Source organism: Ptychodera flava, chromosome 12 (genome assembly GCF_041260155.1).
Source record: "Ptychodera flava strain L36383 chromosome 12, AS_Pfla_20210202, whole genome shotgun sequence".
NCBI lineage: Eukaryota > Metazoa > Hemichordata > Enteropneusta > Ptychoderidae > Ptychodera > Ptychodera flava.
The window spans coordinates 14,376,056-14,391,171 of NC_091939.1; the positions used below are offsets into that span (position 1 = coordinate 14,376,056).

At 38.4% G+C, this 15,116-nt stretch overlaps 1 protein-coding gene across 1 annotated transcript; it reads right to left on the minus strand.

Moving 5' to 3' along the window:
- Positions 1–471: 471 nt before the first annotated feature.
- LOC139145092 (microprocessor complex subunit DGCR8-like) lies at positions 472–15,026 on the minus strand. Its single transcript, XM_070716040.1, has 16 exons — positions 14,881–15,026; positions 12,369–14,007; positions 10,948–11,090; positions 10,442–10,565; positions 9,679–9,807; positions 9,428–9,497; positions 8,431–8,500; positions 8,052–8,118; positions 7,504–7,605; positions 6,912–7,010; positions 6,335–6,414; positions 5,962–6,062; positions 5,476–5,575; positions 2,950–3,006; positions 1,974–2,171; positions 472–1,487 (listed from the first exon to the last, which is right to left on the minus strand). Exons 2-16 carry the CDS (start codon positions 13,786–13,788, stop codon positions 1,407–1,409), a joined length of 2,841 nt encoding a protein of 946 aa, XP_070572141.1. The 5' UTR covers positions 13,789–14,007; positions 14,881–15,026; the 3' UTR covers positions 472–1,406.
- Between the last annotated feature and the right edge of the window lie 90 nt (positions 15,027–15,116).

A 15,116-nucleotide genomic window follows, 5' to 3' on the forward strand; every position in this document is an offset into this window, starting at 1 on the left:
ACTCACAAATAAATGTGAACACACAATACTACATTACTAACTAGCTTCCACAGAAGAAAAATGAGTATGAAAATTTCAGTATATGGAGGTACGTAATAGGGTATCTAATGGGCCAGTAGCTGTCACTTTTGATAATATTTTTTCTCTACTTTTGTTGTGTGTGTCAATCGAAAGTTCTAATTCTACTCCCCAAAACATGTTGAAAACCAACTCTTTAGCTTGCCACCGCAGTATGTGTAAAATCATCACAAGCTACAGCTACTGGCTCTTTAAACCATGTCTTACCAAGTTCACATTTCACCATCAGGTTAGGTTAGTTAAAATTGGTGAAGCAAAAGATGTCTGGTGTTGTATTTTGACAAAATATTTAACATTTGAAGGCCCCTGAGAATATAGCTACTCTGAATATGATTTTTACGGAAATTGACGCCATAGAATATCAAACCAAGTGGGTGAAAATATGTATGATTTGAGTCAATACGATTTTTATTGACTAGGCTGATGGGGGCATGTGACACTGTCTGACAGGTAAAGGGTAAATTTACATTTGATGGTTTGTTTGTTGTTTACATGTCGGTTGTTTCTCTGAAAGGCTAATATTCAAAAACAGACGATCACAATTTTCACAAAATAACAATTATTTTTGTGTTCATAAGAATAATGCACTGCAGTTACCAGTGACAAAAAAGTCTACCACAATTTTTATGACAAACTTGTTTTATAAGTTCTCAACAAACATCCTGATATGCAGCATATTTTGTGTGTATTGGCAACAAACAGCAGATGGTATTTGTGTTTCTCGATGTGATCGTCATTTCTTTTCTCCTTTAAGGAAAAGCACACTATAGACACACAAATGTGTTTTAAATTTGCTACTTCGGTACTGTCAATTTTCAGACACTTCATTCACTAATACAATGTCCTCAACAAACACACACACACTCTCTCTCTCTCTCTCTCTCTCTCTCTCTCTCTCTCTCTCTCTCTCTCTCTCTCACAAATTCATCTTGGAAAAGGGACCAGGAGTGTAGACTGATCCAAAAAATGATTTCCTCTCCTTGTGATCCCGTCTATGGCACGGTGTTTTGAGTTGTTTGGATTTTTTTTGTCTCCAACATGACAAAGATAAACAAAGGAGTCCACGAAACAAAGACAGGAGACAATGATGTCTGATGACTATGGACGGTCAAGAAAGCTAGTAGATGAAATATTGCAGAATTATTATCAACTATAAATAGCTGTAAATTCAAGAAAACAATTACTGTACTCTACAGTTGCAAGTTGTGCATATCCAGCATAGAGATAAGTGCATCACCCCTGATTTTAGAATGCTTGTGCCTTCATCACTTTGTCATTGGAAAATCCAATCCATCACTTGGGGATGTCAAGACAGATATGGATGAGCTTCAAACATCCAGAGGACACAGTGCAGTGGCTGGCTTCTCAATATTGCCTGGATGGAATTTCTTTGATTTCTTTTTCTTTTCCTGCACGGTAAACAAACAAGTAAACAAACAAACATGTACATAAATAAACTGCTGCCAGATGCATGACTAACAAGGTGATATAGGATACATTCTCATTTCATGGAAATGGAGACCTTTTGTCCAGGAATGGTCTGGCCTTGTGTATTTGCACCCTCTAGTCAAAATGACGACTCCTTCCAATTATCCTGTAAATAGGCCAACCCATCCTCTTTACACGATGGGAATGTATTGAAGACTTGAGGAGAACTGTTAAGATCCACTGCCACAGGAACAGTTAAAGGTATACTGTCACCTGTTCTAATTTTGCCACAGTTACCATGGAAAGAGAAAATCTAACCAATCACAGATTTTAAGTGGGTGGCAGCTTTTTAAAAACAGCGCCCTCACATGGGCATTTTGAATACCAAGGAAGGCCCCTTTGACCATATATGGGCATATTTAGATTACAGGTGATTGTATACCTTTAAATGAGCCATTTACACTAACCTGTTCTAGACTGTGCATTTTCCTCATTTCAAGCTTGAGTCTGTCCAAGATGTGTATATTTGGGCGGTTTTTCTTAGCGTGCTGTTGCAGTTCCATTACACTCTGCTCTTCCTGCTCTTTCACCTTTTCTATTCCGCATGTTCCTTTGCCGTACATACGGATCAGAGAACCCCAATTCCTGATCTGTGGGTGTAGTTTCTGTGATATCAAGAGACGGAATGTCAGAATGGGAACTTGCTACCATGATTTGGGATTCAGCCATGAAGGCAAAGTTGTTTTTTTCCTGCAGATTCTAATATTGTGGCCTATTAAAATGGACTTGTTAATTTTAAACTGGCATATTAACAAATACAATAATTGAAGATTTGAGAGTTGATAAAAGCAAAAATATGTAATTGAAAGGGAGGGGGTTGTTGGAACTCTGCTAAAAGGTTGCCAGGGACCACTACTAACTGATGTAAACACTGTATCTAGGGTACGTTGGCAATTGATGAAAGGTAAAACATGTTTGTTAACAATGAATATCGTAAAATTTAAATGTTGCAGCTTTGTTGACTTGATGCGTCTAGATATTATGCATGAAATACATTTTTGTAAACAAGAAAGTAGCACACGTGCAGTTCCAACAACCTCCTCCCTTTACAAATAAACATGCCGGACAAAAGTAACTTCCAATGTAATGAAGGGGTGTCAGACAGGCCTTTAGATCTGGATCAATTATCCATCTTTTACCAATGCTGATTTTGATGCCTTGGGTCTTCAAAGTCACATATATGATATCAGGTCACTCTGCTAATGAAGATGGTAGTTTGACAACGTGAAAATTCACAGAACTATTTGAGTTTAAATCCAAAGTTTAGCATCTGTGGCATGGATTACTGGTGAGTCTAACAAATACACATACAACTAGTGATAATGCTATGTTAAGTATCGGAGTCTGCTTTTAAAGATAAAGTAAAACGCAAACGGCAAATACCTGCAATATGGTTTGTGCTGCCAACTGCTTACCAACTATTTTGTTCTTGCAAAAACCCTGCAATGTCAACAAGAATATAAGATGTGTACTCTTCAATTAACAGAGTGTGAGAGAAGGGCGGTGTGGCAGTGATTCAACACTGACTGTTCGATGTCTACATGAAATGAGAGTTGTCTTGCTTGATACAGTATAGCAAACAGCTGATCACAAGTCAAAATATATCATCGAAGGATGGCTATGCAAGAACAATTCACTGATCTTTCAGTTTTTCTCTATACACATATAAGAACTTAAATTTGGCCTTAGAAAATCAAACAATTAGCTAATCAGCAACAAGGGAGAATTTGTATGTCTGTAAATTCTTGGTGTAAATATGATTTATGATACATCTATAATGTATCATGGAATTCTTCAGTGTTTTGCTTAAAATTGGGAACATAGACAAGTGTTCTGCCGAGGCCGCGGCCTTGCGCCATTGCCGCAAAAATAAAATTGAAGACCCCAAAAAAATCAATCATCGGGTCCGGCAGGCGCAGCACGCCATCAGTCCCACTAAACTTTCGGTAAAAAAAATACACTTATTTACGTACTATACGCGAAAGGCCAAACGCGGAAGCAGACATTCCACGCTGCTCATGCGTGCATGCTGCTCGTGACAACATGAGACGTGTTGCTTCCATAGCAACCTTCAGTGATTTTTTATTTGCATAATCGTGAACCAGGTTTTCATCGGCTAGATTCAAGTCAGCCAGTCAGCGTCTCTGTTAAATTCAATGCCTCACAGTATTCTCTGGCAGTGGAAAGGAAAATTGCTTCCGTGAATAAATCAAAACACCGAGGCAGAACAATTCTTAGTTTTTTTGGACCAATTCCGCCCTAAAAAGGCAAATCCAACACCCGGACGAGTGAAGACAATACGATCGAACATGACATCGTGTCTCAGCTGTTTACATCCTCGGAAACTGAAAACCAATGCACGCCGCTGCCATCCACATCGGAAACGCATCAGTCAGAAACAGAGCAGTCTCAAAACATTGAGCAGCCATGCATCAGAAACTAAGCCTTCATTGAGGCAGGCCAGTGTTTCCGTTAACGCAAAATCCTGCGTATTTTACGCAAAATTGTTCTGAAATACGCAAAATAAATCATGACTGCGTAAACTAATACGCATTGAGAAATGCCGCCCCATGACACGACGTACTTGCCGCACTGCATGTATTGCATTGTATTGCCTGAATGTGGTTCAATGCAGGGCAAAATTAGAACATATGCACCTGCTTGCAAGTGACATTTATCATGATATTGCAACATTTTAGATTTTAGCAGACCGCAGCACTTTATGCAACATTGTATTTCATCATCAAAAAACGTCACGCCAATCAGTTCTGTACAGACAATGGCACTACAGATGCAAAAAATTCGAGAATCGATCGAGTCTACGTTATTGGTAACACAATACAGTTAATGGTCATTACGTCGCATGTTATTTGGAAAGTGTTTTCGGATGACCATTTAGACTCTGTCGGGTTGCATTCTTGAGAGGTCCCGCTGGACTTTGAACAGTATCTGCTTTTTGTTGACCCTTTGAAAACACTAATTTCACAGTCAGTCGGTCTTTTCTTTGAACATTAACTCATTGGGCTGCTCAACGATCATATACGGGACTTGCATCACGGCATGGCAAGCGTTCAGCTACACCTTGAAGCCCCCCAGGTTGTTGTTCTTTATTAATAGAGCATGCGCATTACAGGAAACCCTCCAAATTCTACAGAAAAGACTGCCCAACTCACATCAGATACTGATTCCTTAGCCGTACGCATTTTGAATACATTTTACGCAAATAAAAACTCAGTTGCGTAAAATCATACGCAAGTTTTGAAATTGTCACGCAGGCATGTTCGACGTCTTCATGAAAAATGGTTACGTGATTTCAGCTGGCTCCACTACGATGCCAAAAACAACCAAATGACTTGCAAAGTATGCATAAAGCATAATAATAAACGAAATACGATGACCCGAGACAACATGAATTTCCGAACGAGTACACTTACTCGCCTTGTAGACTGTAGGTAGGACCATAAAACCGCAGCACTCATGGAATCTGCGAGTTCGAACTTCGAAACAACAACACGGGTATGGCACGTAATGAAGTGTATAATTGTCTTGAGAATGACCCCCTTTTTTCAACAGCGACCCACTTTTTGAGCTTCCATGGGCCCTCAGACCCCACTGATGCAAAAGCTTGGCAGAACACTGCATAGACAAGTGGTTTAGCAGTCCTTGCATCCCTGTATTAGGTCCCATAACATGATTGCATGTATAAACATGTGGGGTGGGGAACCCAAATAACATGGCCTGGAAACCCAGGTAAAATTTATCAAGGTACTGCACTCAACAAAAACACAGTTCCTCCTTCTGTACGTATCCTCTCCCTTGGTCTGCATACAGAGAATAATAATTAACATTGCAATGGCTAGCTTATATGTGTGATTTCACACATGGAATCCAAAGTCTATGTACACATACCTTTGCAACATGTTTACCACAAGTCATTGTGTACTCGCTCTTTTGATTTTTGCCGACTTTGACATCAAAGTTCACTGTAGTGTCCACCATGCCATGGTTCCTGTTTCAAAGATAAAACATGGTTCAGGGTCAAGTGAAATATTGTTCAAGGTCAATGAGGATATTAGGGGGTTGAATTTGATGTGTCAACATGACCAGCCAATCAATGAGCAATTTAGTAACATGGTAGGTAAGTTTAACAATTGCATTGCCTTACATAACACTTGTATGTAAAACTGTACATCACATAGGAGTTCTCTCTAGGGATGTTGGCATCTGGTGGCAGTTGTATCAAAACAACAATTACTACATTCACTAAATTTGGAGATAAAAACAATGAACATGCCGTACTCTGTTTGTGCTTTTGATCATAATAAAGCAAAACAATTTCCAGAGGTACTGAAATTTCATTTTTCATGTCTTTTTGAAAGCTTCTCTACTTTCTACCTTTTCAGGCACTCCTGTAATATCTGCCACGGTGTGAGTTGTCCCGCTTTGTGACACAGGTCATAGAACCTGGAGTCTTCGATGGGAATGTGGTCAAAGTACTGTGAAAGGAACAAAAACAGAAATTTGTGTATCTAACTAAAGATAGAAGAAAAATCTAGAGGTTCAAAATGAGAAAATTCATTTATAATTTGCCTATGTTGCAGAGAAATGGAAAAAAGGAAGAAACCCGGAAATCATTGGGTTGTGTTATACAAGATGGTAGAATGCACATGGGCATGCTGGTGCAGCATTCCAATGTTATAACTTAGCTTGAAAGCACAGACACATATGAAATGCCAAGTATAGTACACTTATAGGCAGTGAGACTCACCTCAAGATCATTTGGTTCTGATTTCTGCTCCTGTTTCTTTGCTACAAGTTCTGGAACTAAAATGTCCAGTGTACTCTTGGCTGTGAAAACGAAAAGGCCATCATAAACTGAGATACATGTAATCCATACAGTCAGCACTGGTATCTGACGGAGACAAACTTTGGCACAATGAAGAAAAAAAAACAATACAGCAGCAAAAACAGGAGTACAAAAATTCCACCCTGCATTTAGTCAATTACACATGTTGTCAAAAGGTGCTAAGCCTACTCTGAAGGCTGACCTGTAGAGCATTGGAAGATATACTGCTATTGGTTATAACGTTTGCACATCTGTTGGAAAAAGTCGCCGATTGGTACAATAAACAAATGTTAAGAAACAGACCAATAGTAAGCCATCATGTAAAAATGCTGCGCATTGTCCCTTCAGTGATTTTCAGGGAAAAAACTCCATTTACTCTACTTGACAATCAGCCTACATTAGTAGCAGAAGAGAAAAGAGCATTGAAACTATTTGAGCTTCTCAAGAATTGCCAAAGAGGTGAAGTCTACCCTGAAATAGGTAATTTTGTCTCGCATACCTGCTTCTTCTTTGGCTAGTTTCTTATTTGCTGCAAATCCAGTTCCATATTTCACATCATTAATTTTGATAACTGCTTGGAATGGTGCGTTTGCATTATCTGAAATTTAAAAAACACAAAGTGAAAATGTTTGGAGGCTTACATTCTTATGTAAATTTGATGATTGATGATAGCAGTTTTTGTCTGTATTCCAAAACAATGTATAAAACTGAAATGGTCCCATTGTAAACCAAACAGAATATGAGAAAGGCACTTCCACACAGCCATCGATAGCAGGCAGTGAGTACAATACTTATGCATTGCAGAGATATCTGCCTCCATCACAGAGACTGGAACAGCAGATGGTATGATTCTAAGAACAGACTTAACAAAAAATTTGCCTCCGAGAAAATAGCGATTGGAAAGATACAGTTAAATGTTTTACTTACAACATTTCAATCACAAAAACCTGTTGTTGGCAATCTTGGCTTTCATGTTAAAATACACGAATAAGGCCTGCATAGTTGTATAGACAATGTATCAACTGTACAGAGAAAGAGAGACATACACAGCAGTATGTGTCCTTGTCCATAATTAAAACTGATTCACGTACCGTTTTCATTGAAGATGTACTTGGGATGAGCTCTGAGAACTCTCTGTGCGTATTCGTGAAGTAAACAGACATTTGTCTTGCCATGGAGATTAAGTGTGATTTCTAAAAGAAAGGGTGAAACATGAAACCTCTGTTTATGCAATTTCTGAAATCCATCTCAAAAAGTTGGTGAGAGACTTCGATAATTAATGAAGTAGGTACTGCATCATGATTGCGTCATAAGCAAAAGATGTAAAACTGAGAAACTTTCAGAAACTGATTCAAAGATTACAACCAACATGGTGCACCTGGCATGTGTGAAAAGACAAGGAAGAGGGTCAAGGACATGTTAATTTTCTTGGAAATCAAACAGAAACATTTTCATAGATAACATTTGTTAATTTTCTTTCGAAGTGTTCTTTGAACGAGCTACATATTTGTGGTGCTACATTCGGTCCTACACTCTGAAAATGAAAGAAATTTCCCTAACAGTCGACTGAAGAGTTAAAATTTACCGAACGCTATGTCTTTCAATAGACAGGATATTGCTGTGACTTTTAGAAGTTTACCTTTTTTGCCCTTGTGCGTTGGACCACTCTCAGGTAATTTCAGTGTGACAACATTAGAACTTCCAGGCTGCAACAAAAAACAAAGAACAGATATGTATGGTGCAGAATCCACTGACATACAGAAAGTAATAAGTGGTCTATTAAAAATATCATGAATTTGTAAACATACTTATAAACCATATTAATGCTCTTGAAAACCACATCAGTGATAAAATCATCAAAAAATATTAACTCCTGTGAATAAATATTGATAGTTTCCAACGCTAGATGCATTGAAATTTTAAATTGACATCCAAATATATTAGATATTTCCGATGAACAACTAAATTTTAGGACAGCGTTGGGCCTTTTCACTCAGCTAACAAGGTTACTATCTTACAAAGGTGGGTCTCTCTGTAGCTTGCTTTCGTCTCATGTCTCTGTTGTGGGCTCTTCTTGCTGCCCATGATCTGTTGACAAACGGAAAAATACAAATTATTCAATTTTGCATGTTTGGAGAGTGGTGTTAAACATCACAAAAACTGCCACTCAATATGATAGCAAATTTTACTTTGTAGTCAACTCTCCATCTTAAGGGGAGAACTTACACAGATATTTGGACTCAAACTTTTACAATTCTTTTCTGATATACCACTTGTGGGGGTTTATTTTAAAGCTCTTGGTGTAAGAAAACTTTTCACCTACTTAGTTTTTTTTGAAATTCAAAAATTCTATTTTTCTCCAAATAGTTGGCCATTTTGAATTTCTTGGGTTATTTATTTGTTTCTCTAGTGCAAAGATTTGCACAGTTCCCTCCGCCCATCCCAATTTTTATTCTTGATTTTGAAAGAGAGTGGTTGAAAGATTTCTTAAGGAAAGTCTGAGCAAAAGTTTAAGTCTTTCACTTTTGAGGCGCATACTACATAAATAATCACAACTTTTATTATAAACCAATTGCTATATACGATGTGGTTAGACATAGTATATACAGCTGTAAAGGGCAAATGGGAAGAAGTGAAGAATAAATAGGTTACTATTACTTACTTATTATGACAGTATTACTTTATCTTATCCTTTTTTCATTTTTTTTGCGACTTTTTATGTTGAATGTCACGGTTTACTACAAATGATTGGAGGTTATATATCATGTATTGAATTTGTCAATTTCATACTTTTGTGAGACATGTAGCGAAAAACTACATCAGACTTTAACCTTATAGAATAGCATGTAACCACACAGTAATGACATGTAATTAATGTGGTGTTAACAAAGAGAACAAATGTCATGACATAATTTGAAATTAGCCCTACAGGAATGCTGCATCATGAAAGAATTAAGATTCATCTGAGCACAAATCTGTACATTATCCGCCAACTATCAAACAATGTCAACTTACTTAAATCTCTTGATTGAAATATTCTCAAACTGGAAGAGAGATTCTAGGTACGCTTCAAATTCTTCAGGACCTGTGAAAATATGACGACCAGCAGTAAATACTTGAAACCACTCTTGGATAGGTCTTTCCCCATGTTACATTCAAAGCTGCACACATTCAAACACTGGTTATATTTGGCTTTTAATTGTTAAATATGTCATTCAAAAGGAAGGCATGTCCATGCGAGATGACCACTGGTATGCACAACTTACTGACTGATTCATCCTTGCAAACTTCAATCTTAGACTTCATCTCATCCTTCTTCTCTTCCCCAGCCTGGGCTACAGCGCCCTCTTCAGTTGGACCTGAACTCTCACTCACATTATTGGAGGCAGCTTCATCTGGATAACATTAGAGCAGAAAAAATGCTTGAGTGTTGAAATCAGTCATTTTGGACCACCGTAATTTTCATTTGGAACCCCAAGAGAGATGTACACACCTATGTTGAAATAATTTTGGTTTGAACAGACACATATTGGTACATATACTACATTCTGTCATGGACCCTCCAACTTTCCAAGGGTCTATGATTCTGTACAGATTTACTGACATGTACGAGTGGAATCTGGCCATGACAATCAGACTGGGGGATTCTAGGTTGATATGATAAGCAGGAGTGGTAGTTTATGCTAATAGTTGGTAGGTACTTGAAATCTTGTAAATTTCTGCATATCAAAATTATGGAAGCATTTGTCAGTTTCCCTATAAAATAATGAATAATGAATGATGGTTAATTTGAGAGATTTGATAAGAAGTTTCATGATTAGCCCCTTATTTTTATCCAAATTGTCAAAGAAAGTATGATCTTCTGAGCAAACTATTGGCAAACGTTCAACATTTGAATTTTGAAGTGTGAAATGTGTTATGCAAAAATATAGAAAAATACAACAGCTCAAGTCAAGTTCCATTTCGTCCATTCATTGACTTGAATTTGAGCATCGGAAGAAAAGTCGATATGTATAGCATTTTACTGACCTATGGTCTCGTCTGGTTTTTCTCCATTTTCTGCACCATCTTGCGCAGCGGCCCTTGCCGTTTCCCGTTGTAGTTCCTTTTTATAGTGCAAGCATGGAATACTCAACAGCGGAACTTTGTGTTTCTGTTCATGAGCAAATTGTCAAAAAAACCCCAGTTAAATGCAATAGGGTACAGACAGATAAATGATGAAACAAATAATGAGTACTTCAGTACCAGCCTATGAAGAAGAGTGATTGTTTTCTGAGATCCTTTTTGCTTAGGGACACCCTCACACTTGGGACTCCCTAGGTTATTAATGATTCATGCAAAAAGCTATCTGTGACCATCAATCATCACTCTTGTCATCTTCTCTAGCACACACTTTCCTTATTGGCGAGCATGTACTAAAACTTTGACACTTCAAACTGCCACAGTGGATTTTTCTGAAACCTTCAAATCCTTTTCCAATGTGCTTCCCCTTTGAAGAGACAATCGTTATCAAATGATCTATGCCCTAAACTTACCCTTGCACTCCCAACTCCCAGGAAGTATGGTCTGGCCCATGTCACTACCCTACTTTGTCTGTGTAGGTACAGAGGCATTCCTGTTCGGTGTGCAATCTCTACCCATCCTTCTGGTAGTGGCTCCAATGATGAACGGCCTTTAGCTAAGGAAAAGTTATCACAAACAATTTGTTAAGACTAAGAGCACAGACCACAGTAATTATTATATGTTTGTTACTATGCATAGCAACAATATGCATCATATTTGCTGCTGCTGACGGAAATTCGAACAAATTTTGTCTTCCTACACCGGTCTTTCCTATTGTTGCCAGGGTAGTATCCTTTGGCATATATTTTTATGGTTTCATTCAGAACACCAATGGTTGGTCATTCCTATAAGATTAATTTCTCAGTGTCGTAAAATTTTTTAGACATATTTATTTTTGCATATGGTGACTCAGATTCACATCGAATCAGCCCTGCTGACACAATGATTCTACTCTAGAACAAAAGGATGCATGGTGCTCTACACTCTCAGTAAACCTGACAGATCACATGATAGCGTGACACACTAAAACCCACGTGCAAAAAAAAGTGTATGGAAATACTTTAACCCTTTGAGTGCCAAAGTCAATTTTTGTTGCCTTTATACAATATAACGTCAACAATTTCTTTCAGATGTAGACAGTTTTTTCTAATTTTTCCCAAAATTTTGGTCGAAAAGTATACCCATGAAAATTTATGTCCATTAAGTCCAAAATCATGGAAAAAACTACAGAAAAATTCATAAAAGTTGGTAACATGTTGCCCTGATATTTTGGGGGAAAACATTACAGTGCTCAAAGGGTTCATTATTCTTCACGGGGATTTAATTTCACTATTTTGACATTTGAGACATTTCATTAGGATTTAAGTTCATTGTTTTTGGCCAGTAAAAAATAGATTCTATTATTATTTGGCATTTTCACTGGGATTTATTTAGCAGATTTTATTTTCCAGCGAAAATGGTGCAATTAAATCCCAGTGAGTAATTAATGCTTTCACAGTACACATATTTCTATGCGTGTTTGTGCATGTGGTTTTGTATGTAACGTGATCAATTTCAATTCCGGGTTTAACACATTAACAGTATGCAAGAACATATGGAATTCTTAATATGGCCAAGATCTGTTTTTCAACATTGAGTACTACTATGCATCTCTCTACAAAGGCTACATCACGGACTGTGAATTACTATCCTGATTTTCAATGTCAAATTTATGGAAGTTATCCATTGACCTGTCCATACGCACTGGACTGAGAAGATTTGATATTATTGGACAAAAGTCTAAATCAGAAAGAAGATAGTATCTGTTTCAAGGGTTTCACATCAAAGGAAGCATATATATGCTGTATGTTAAAATATTCAGGAAACAACATCTTTGCACACCATACAACCTTACCTTTCAGCATTTTTTTGTTGGTAATCCCTATCAAGCCCTCCGGTGCATCGGGATCTCTTTGGTCATCTCCAGTCATATCCAATCGTCTCCTTTTCCTTCTCTCCTTGTAATCTGACACCCCTTCATCAAGCATTGCATCAATCTCCTCAGTCAGGCTTTCTGCTCCTTCATCCTCTTCATCTGTTGCCGGGCCAACAAAATCCCCATCATATGCATTGCCATCTTTGTCCACATTTTCATCTTCTAGCTCGTCAATAATGTCTAATGCCCCTTCCTCATGATCAGGGTCGTTTTCAGGTTCAGGCTCATTTTCACTTTCTGCATTGTTTTGTAATTGGTCCAACCCATGAGGTTTTTTAGTTGAACTTTCTTCTCTTTCCCCGGCATGTGCATTGTCTTGTTCGGCTGCAGGATCACTTTCACCAGTGAACACCACCTCCCTTTTGCCAAGTTTCTCGCTACCTGCATTGAAACTTATTTTGAAGTATGACAAGTCGCTATGGCAAGAATTTGAATCTACCCTAGGCTTTTCTGCTGGGCTTTCAGCAGACTGCATACCATCATCATCGATACCATCATCACAAATATAATCACCTATACCTTCTTGAGAGAAGGTGGTGTCTGACAAAGGTTCCTTGTCATCTGCTGGCAACACCTGGGAGATCTGATTGGGCTGACATCCGTCATTTGAGTTCTCCGGAGACTGGGTGACGCTTGTTGATTGCTCTGTTGTAAATTCTGGGGAGAGAACTGTGTTTGAATCTTGATGACTCTCTTCATCCAAAGAATCCATAATATCATCTGCAAAATGATTACTGCTATACAGGTTGTCTTTGTCCTCCTCAAAGGACATCAGAACATCATTGAAATTCAGGCTTCCATCAGAATGTTCTTGTGATGATTTAAAGAGACCCTTTCCATCTTCAGGAAATGCTGTGTCAACAGTGAAGTCTTGGTGTTGTCCATCTTTGATGAATTGGCCACTGTTGGCCACTTCCGCTTCACTGGTGAACAGCCCTGTTACATCTCCCAGAATATAGTCTGTATTTGTAAATTCTTGAGTTTCCTCATGCAGTATGCCTTCATGGTTTGTACTTAGGGGGGTTTCCATATCAGCTAGATCCTCTAAGCACTGCACGGCTTGGGACAATTCTTCAAACTCCACTGCTGCAATACCTTGGTGACCCGCATCATCTGCTGTAGTGACCAGCAGGGGAGCACCATAGGGCATGTGTCTGTATCCTTCTTCGGCAGGCATGGCACCAGAGTCTACACCTGGCTGGCTCCCGTCACTACCAGAGCTGTCGTCCATTCCTGTCTCACTGGACAGAGGCTGTGGTAGTGGGGGAGGTGACCCCTCACCTTGGGGTGACAGAAAGGAACCCGACATGACGGAGCTCAAGTCAGAATTGTCATCCATCTTCTTTCAAGGCAGACAAATGTTTTCGTTTCCCCTGATTGTTATGTACTGGACAAGTTACTAAGTACATTCAGAACATACTAAGTTATCTAAAACAGTGTCTTTAGTGTGGAAATGCAGGAAGGCCTAAACACATGGATGGATACTATTACAGGCAAACTGGTGGTGTATCGACAGCTTCACTGTACATGTCTGTGTTTAAAGGTGACAAGTGATTATCTGTGATAGAGTAAAAAGTCACACCTATTATTGTTTAAGAACAGGAAACTAGTACATAAGTCTCCTAAAATTGCGATGGCATTATGGCACAAATGTAGGATGATAAACCAGCAAACCCCAAAAAATCAAACGGTACAATAGTTTCCGGTGACCTTGAATCTTGACAGATGTGGAGTACGGCCGAATGTACTGCGCTTTTCATTAACAAAGACAGACGGTGCACATAAAACTCTGTCTTCACTATTGGAAACAACAGTACAGTCAGTCGCTTACTCTTCAGGCCAAAGATACTATAAAGCTACTATGGGGTGAAAAAAAAAGATGGAAAATGAATGATGGCGACTTCCATATCCTAGACAGTAGCATCTATCACAAATTAACTTTGTATAACGGTATGTGTAAGTTCAAAAGGATAAACTGTTTAACGAATAAATCTTCTAAATTTCGACTACTATTTTTATCATATGAAAATAAACTAGACAGCGTCTATCAGTGATAAAATGCAGGTAGTAAAATGGCCTGGACTTTGATCGAGATGGCCAAAATGAAGCCGGTGCATAAACCTTGAGAGAGGGCGCTACAATATTCGCTTGCACAAAATTTCCGACAAATTACTTGCGAATTTTACATCAAAATCATGGTAATAACTAAATTCTGATGCATATTTTCTGATCAGAACTGACAAAAAAATATTAATCTGTTGTAACGATTACCCAAATAAAGCCATACAAATCTACGGCTGCTTGCATTGATATTTTATGCCGACCGCATGCAGATGACAGTGTCGCCGAACAGCATCACGAATATCAGAACCCTTTCAATAAATATACTGATTTCAACTGCACATCAATTTGGTTCAGATCAACGACTTACTTGGCCTATTGACGGTTTCTCGACGACGGAAAAAATTACTGGAACACTAGAAAAGAATCAAGAGAAAACTGTCTTTCTCTCGTCGGACTCGGCTACGAGGTAGGCTCAGGTCGGATTTGGGCGTTGGGCTGTTAGAATGTTACATTATCCAGACAGGATTGTTTTCTCAAGAATACCATTCTACAAATAAATTTTTCCTATAAATCTCTTTTAAAAATGTAATATAATATCTTCGT